Genomic DNA, 7016 nt, shown 5'->3' on the forward strand with positions numbered 1-7016 from the left:
TAAGAAGTAAAGCTGCGATGTATTCAACATAAAAGCAGCAAAGATCATTATATGTAGTCAAATGAATATCCTACCAATTGAGAAAGGCATGTACCTTGTCCAGTCAATAGATGTAACACAGTAGACACAATTTAATTATCCCTGTGAAACTAACTCAGCCGCCATAAAAAAGTGAATAAATTATTTTCAGTTGTTTTGGTACGTCACTGCTGTTACAATGACCAGTGGACCGCAAAAAATTCCACAGTTTACATAAGCCGTATCTGCTGTGCCTTATCTATCAACTGAACTGAGTCTTATCAGTGGGAAGTCTCACTGAATATGATTTATGTTTTACTCAGAACTCTGACTCAGTGACTGGCCCAACAATATTATCAGTGTGTGGATGGGGCTAAAATAACTACATTTCATACATTTTTATTTAAAAAATAAACATTTCCTAAGGTACAATACAAGCATTTTGACATGATCTGTGATTTTAAAAAAGGAGGACATTTTAAGTCACCATCAACATCTATTCAAACTTGATCTGAGGGGAATTTTGCCAAGTGAATTTTTGTGTGGTGACCGTCCCATACATGTGGCAGGTATAATGTCCAAACTAGGCATTGGAAGTTCAAACTTAATTAGTTGAGTGAGCTATAAACTACACTATTTTGCTAATGACTATCAGTGTGTTGCGTTGATTGCAGAATGACTAGCAGATTCTGAATGTGAGTTTTTTACATGCAAATGCCTGTTATTAATTCAACAAACCTTTCTGAACCAGAAAAAATATGTATGTAAAAGTCATGCTTGATTACACTGGTCACCTTTCCTATGGTTTCCAAATAGTTTGTTAATTTCTTTTATATTTTCAGTATTTTGATTCCTAATATTTCTGTACATCACAGATTAGGCTCTGGTACATTGTAGGGATTTAGCTGACGCTCTTATCCAAAAGACTAACAGTGAGTAAGCAGACAGGGTGTCAGTGTCTTGCTCAAGAACAGGTTGCTACAGGGGTTGAACCTGTGACCTTTTGGTTACAGGATGGGCTGTCTAACCATCAGGTCGTCCCGTCTGCCCTGCTGTATGATCGTCCTCAAGCTTAGGAAAGACATATTATGTACAAATAAATAAACCCCTCCAGGAACCTCTAACAGTGTGGACTTGTTAGCATTTATTTTGCATGCTGTCCAGAAATTTTGTTTTGGCCTATAATTTTGGTTTCTTAAAATTGACATCAAATGCTTCCCCTGCTGCACACCTGAATCTCTTTTTGATTGGGGTCGTGTATTATGAAGATAATCCTACTTTTTTAATACCATGTGTTTTCAAGAAAGTCCTGAAATCTGAATAGGGCGACGTGGTCACGTGGCTTTAAATTGCTAAAATGGTTACTCCACTATTCTACAAATATTATGTTATTTATTTGACAAAAGCATAGATAAACATGCTGTGATATTGTAAAACATCTCTGCATAATTACAATGCAGTACTGGTTGATCTGACATGAAATTAGAAATTACAAATAATATGACTTTAAATTAGTATGATTACCAGAATTTAAAAAAAATATATTTCAAGTGTAAACAATGATTTGTTTTTGCTTAATATAATTTCCCAGTATAACCTTATTTGTTAAACATGCAGCAGGTCTTTTTAAAATCAAGTTTGATTTTCCCACTGAGACAAGATGTTGTTTAATTACACTTAATATTATGCTAAAAAAAAACAACATCTTTCTCAGTTTCAAATACAATGGACTCATCAGGACTCTCAGTACAAAAAAATGAGTCTGAGGTAAAAGATCAGCAGAAGCTTTGCCAGTGAAATGATTTCAGAAATCAACAACTGGTTTCCTTGTATGGAGTTCAACCCAGAATCAAGCTGTGCACATGCAATATATCTTATGGTAGCATGTATTTGTATCATGTATACGTATATTAGCATTCATATTTCATTTTTGCATGTATTTCACTACCACAGATAATAGCAGCTTGGGGATAGGACTTGGGCATAGGATTAGACTGTATCAAACCATGTTCAGTTACCTGGTAAATGATATATTAAGACAACTGAAACATGAAGAAACACGTTTCTAAAATATGATTATCAGTGGTGATAAAATACTGCAGTTCCTCTTTCATCTGCGTAGAACAGTTGTCCAGAACCTCCTTGAAATGTTAAATTGTTAGTAAAAATCCATCTGTCACTTGCAGATACATCCCAGTGCTTTTCCTCATAGTGCCATGCAGGAAACAATCAGAGCTTGTTGAAATCAAGTAGTAAGTGAATGCATCATGTTGTACATGTTCCCCCAAACCTGGGCTATCCATCCTCTCTCACTCCTGGAGAGATTTTGAACCATCTCTCATCGATCAGCTCCAGGGAAAGAGCTTCGTCACACAGCAATGCTGCCACACGCACATCTGCAGCCCGCATCCTGATCAAATTTGCATGATTTTGCAGGGGACATAAAAGTACGGCAAATTCAAATGAGCCTTTCCTCCTTCGGTAACTTGAGTGCATCTGGCGTCTCCACGCCGCGTGTCCCAGACTGCTCCTCAGCGCTGGGTCGGTAAGTCCCCTCGGTCTGCCTCTTCTTCTTCACCACGCAGAGGAGCCAGGCAAGAACAGCCAGTGCTATGGCCAGAACACCCAGAGTCACGGTAGGAGCCACGATAGCCGCAATGTTGGGTCCCTGCAAAGGAGAGAAACACAGGACAGTGATCTACCTGGTAACATTAGATACTGTCTGACCTTATTCACTTGACACAATATGAAGATCTTCACTCACATTGGTGGTATGATTATGGTTGGCGCTTGCAGTGGTGGTATAATTCCCTGTGAAGAGAGCAACAATATCAGGACTTAACTTTGTAGTACACCATAACCCCTTTTCTGGCCCACTAGGGGAGCAGTTTTATCGCCTGAAGTAAACACCCAGTGTACTGCAATGGAATAAAACCTGTGCAGTTTAGGACAGGTAAATGCACCTTGATGAAGATTTAGAAATGTAGGGGCAAAAGCATAAAATGAATAGAACTCAAAGTACACAAGAAAATGCTTACTGAACAGATAGATACAGGCCTAATAGGTACAAGAAGAAGAAACAGTAGAGGTGCATTTTTAACCTCATGCACACTATGCCATGCAACAAAATCACTTGTAAGCATTTCAGTCCCGTCGGTCCAATGCTTTTCCCAGCCATTTCACCCATGACCAGCCATGTGATTACTCAGTGACATCACGAAACTACATAGTTACTACTTGACCAGGAGGAGGAGGAGGAGGAGCGGAGGCTTTGGAATGCAGCCTGTACTGCAGATACGGTCAGTGGAGTCTGTCCACACTTGTGTTTGAAATATGAAGAAAACTCCAATCTATGCCCCCCCCGCCAAAAAAAAAAACCCCAGAATGTTTTGGTTTTTGGAAACTTAAAACCCCGCTAAGGATTTTCCTAACTCAGTCAATCATTCACTTAAGCCAAATAGTAAACTTCGCAAGGACAAAAGTACACCTTGATAACAGACAGCATGGTGGAAGGAGGGATAGTTTTTGCTCAAAAGGTAAAGTCTGACAAAATGCTGCAGCAGCTAATGAGTCCTGTACAGCAGAGACCAACACATGGGTACCAACAAAATGTTTAAAACTGCGTAAGATTTCTTGAATTTGATATTGTGAAACGGCATTCATTATGGCAGTCATTTGTAAATAAAATGAATGATAAGCATGAGACCGGATGCAAATATAGCTCTTTGCCGGAGTTCATAACCTTTCTTAGTGGAAGGTTCTCACACTAGTGGAGGTGAACTTGCAGCATGCTGACAAGCCCGTGCATGTTACAGATTCTCTCTGCAAAGTCTATTACATTTTTTTGTATCATTGCAGCATGTAGTGTAGTAACAGCAGTTAGTGTGTGTGTGTGTGTGTGTGTGTGTGTGTTCAGTGTATTGTGTGGGAGTGTGGGGATGAAGGGATGGTGACTGACTCACCCCAGACAGGATTACTGCCCAGTACCAGGAGTAAGACGCTCCCAACCAAGAGGCCGGGCATCGCCAGTATGTCCGGCAGGGCTGCCATCTCTCCCCGGGACCAGGAGGGCCTAGTGAGGGTCGACCGGCAACGGGACTGCGGGGCATCAGCTCGGGCCCATTTCACTGGGTCCAACATTCACACTCAGTCAGTTTTTCTAGGCCCCTTTTGAAGAGATGAAGAGAGAACCTCACCACACACCCTACATTTAATGTAGAGGCTTTACTCCAAATAGTCTAATGTAAGAGTTTTTAGTCCAGTTTGACAATACACTCTTAATCTGAGGCTGAATCAGTCAACTGACAACACATACAAGCCATGAGTCAGACATGTAGCCTGATGTTGAATCACCATTTCCTTCATTGTAGACTTAAACCTGCTCAGTATAGAGGAAGGTAACAGGCTATTAATAGGCCTTATATTCAACGCTGAAAACAGCTTTTAAACTGAGGACTACACCAGGAGCTCCAGTTCCTCTCATTCGCAACAAAATGAGTACTGAATGAGTTCACTGACTACATCAAACTATGCAGTACTTCGCAGTAATACACATTTTACATCAAAATTAAGATTCATCATGGTACATAGCCTACCCTTGATAAGGCTGTTTCCAGGTGCTCGAAGCAAAACGGGAAACGGGCCAGGTTAATTCCTCACGAATGAACCATGTTGCTTCCGCCTCACCTTGTCAAAAATGAAACCGCAACAAATGGCTCAACCCCCGCAAAGTGACAGGTAAACCGCCTAAAACTCCGAATCGGAAGATGAATAAATGTTTGCCGTCTTATCCGCAGGACTTGGATCCTGTCTTTACTGGACTAACATCGTAGGCTGAGCTACCTGTTGGTTTCTATGTAAAGAAGTTTTTTTTTTTTTTTTCCGTGTACTCTTCAGATCGCCATTGGTCACATGGCTCAGTTTCGTGTTACATTACCTGAGCACAGTATCTACCTGCAGCAGAGCGGACAGATCCTCCTTTGTTTTGCGTCTCAGCGCATCAAAGTCGAGGAGAAATGCGGCAGTTTAGTGAAGCGGTGGAGCGCAGACCCGGCCGGATTCCCCTTCTTTCCATAAAAAGTCATCAAACAGACTGCATCATATCTTCAAAAGACAGTGAAATAAAGTTCGGCTGCAAATTAGGCCTATTTAGCCTAGGTTCCTCAGTTTAAATTCAACATATGATGGTTTTGCCTAGTCTAGATCGTCTAAAGGATGACAGGTTGCACTCTTGCTCCTTCTCTCCAGCAGTACTAACCTGTGCTGGTGTGCAATGTTTGACTGTCGCCCCTGCTCAGATCTAACCTAGCAACCTGTGTGATGAAGGCATGAAACAGCGCCTCCGTCAGGTCTGATGCTTCCCAACACCAGAGAGGGTATCAACATTCCTGAGATATTTCAAGGATGAATTCGGCGGCCAACTGGTCAAACGGGCTCTAATCCTCATCTAATCTCCCATTCTCAGACGCACAGGGGCAAAGAAAATGTGGGCTGCTTTAATCTGTGTTGGTCACACAGTTTTCCTCTGGGCACTGTGAGAGCACCGAGGCTTTTTTTTTTTTTTTTTTTTTTGATAAGCAGAGTAAGGAAAGTCACTCTGATAGGCCTATCCTACCGTATCTGTGTACTCTATTGGCAGTTTATATAGTGATCTTATCGTCCTTTATGGTATTTGTTTTAATCTCCTGTGGTGTCACTATGGTGTTCCAATAATATAATAATACAATAAATATAATTATATAATATTCCGATTGGGACTCATAGTTTTGCTGTGATATTTGAATAGTATCCTTCTAAAATGTAGACTACTATATATTTAAGAGTCTATAGAGCGACACAAGTAGGCTATCTAGTGACAAAGGCTACCTAATTGTATATTAGGCTATATGCAGGTGTAATACACATATAAGCAGGAGTGAAAGGCCCAGATCAGGGATTTCCTCCTGCTCCTCCTCCCCCATCATCATCATCTGTACAATATCTGATTTAAAGATGATTCTTGATGCTAATGTGTATAATGTGTAATGTGTGTATAATGTAGCCTATGTAATGTGTAATAACTCATGTATATAATGTAACCTGTTACACCAACAACTCCATTCCAGTATCTTTGCACTCTGCACCATTGCACTATTGTCCTTTGCTTACAAATTCCAGTGTTGTTTACATATATATATACTTTTATATGCATATTTGTACATAGTAGTTAAATGTTTAGGTTTACCTCTGTTCATCTTGTTGTCCTTGTTTTTAGCTGTATATTTATTCTGTGTAAGTACATTGAGAGCAACGAAAAACCGGAGTCAAATTCCTTGTATGTGTACATACTTGGCCAATAAAGCTGATTCTGATATAATACTAGAGCCCAGACCTCCGCCAAGGTTCGTGTTATTATTGCTTGTTCGTGAGTCGGATCCGGATCCGCTCCAAAATGTAATGGGTTCTTCCTTGGCCCATGCTACACCCTTCCACTAAGTTTCATGAAAATCGGGCCGGTAGTTTTTCCGTAATCCTGCTAACAGACAAACAAACAGACAGACAAACAAACGGCACTGAAAACATAACCTCCTTGGCGGAGGTAATAATAGGCTAGATCAATATCTTTTTAGGTCTAGCCTACTTCTCAAACTCGGTGGATAAAAACAGCTAGTGTCGCAGAGAGTGTAGAATGAACAAGGGTCAATAGTTATTTTGGACACAAAACTTATGAATTACATGAGTTATTAACAGGTATTTCATTTAACAAATGCATCTTTCAATTCAAAAGCATGTAGGCCTAATTATGCTATATATTTCATTACAAATAGCCAAGGCATGATAGTATTTTTTTAAAGCAATTTTTGACTTCCCGTTTATGGTTTAGCCCTACTTTATGTTTTTGTTTGTTTGTTTGTGTGTTTTGGGGGTTTCACTCCTTTTTAAAGCGCCCTAACCGCCTATAAATAAAGATTATTATTATATTGGGCTACAATATAGCCCAATATAATAATAGTGACTGA

The 7016-nt window shown here is 40.1% G+C and overlaps 1 protein-coding gene across 3 annotated transcripts; it reads right to left on the reverse strand.

The window, feature by feature from the left end:
* Window positions 1-401: 401 nt before the first annotated feature.
* crb3a (crumbs homolog 3a) lies at window positions 402-5279 on the reverse strand. Of its 3 annotated transcripts, none has more exons than XM_071922859.2 (5): window positions 4972-5279; window positions 4614-4704; window positions 3981-4185; window positions 2783-2829; window positions 402-2686 (listed from the first exon to the last, which is right to left on the reverse strand). In XM_071922859.2, the coding sequence occupies exons 3-5, from the start codon at window positions 4156-4158 to the stop codon at window positions 2477-2479; spliced, it is 435 nt and encodes a 144-aa protein (XP_071778960.1). In that variant the 5' UTR covers window positions 4159-4185; window positions 4614-4704; window positions 4972-5279; the 3' UTR covers window positions 402-2476. The 3 variants fall into 3 exon arrangements, with proteins under 3 accessions (XP_071778960.1, XP_071778961.1, XP_071778959.1); XM_071922860.2 differs by having other exon boundaries at window positions 4955-5279; XM_071922858.2 differs by having other exon boundaries at window positions 3981-4222; window positions 4614-5279.
* Window positions 5280-7016: the final 1737 nt, after the last annotated feature.

The sequence above is a fragment of the Centroberyx gerrardi genome, chromosome 7 (assembly GCF_048128805.1).
Source record: "Centroberyx gerrardi isolate f3 chromosome 7, fCenGer3.hap1.cur.20231027, whole genome shotgun sequence".
NCBI classification, from domain to species: Eukaryota; Metazoa; Chordata; class Actinopteri; order Beryciformes; family Berycidae; genus Centroberyx; species Centroberyx gerrardi.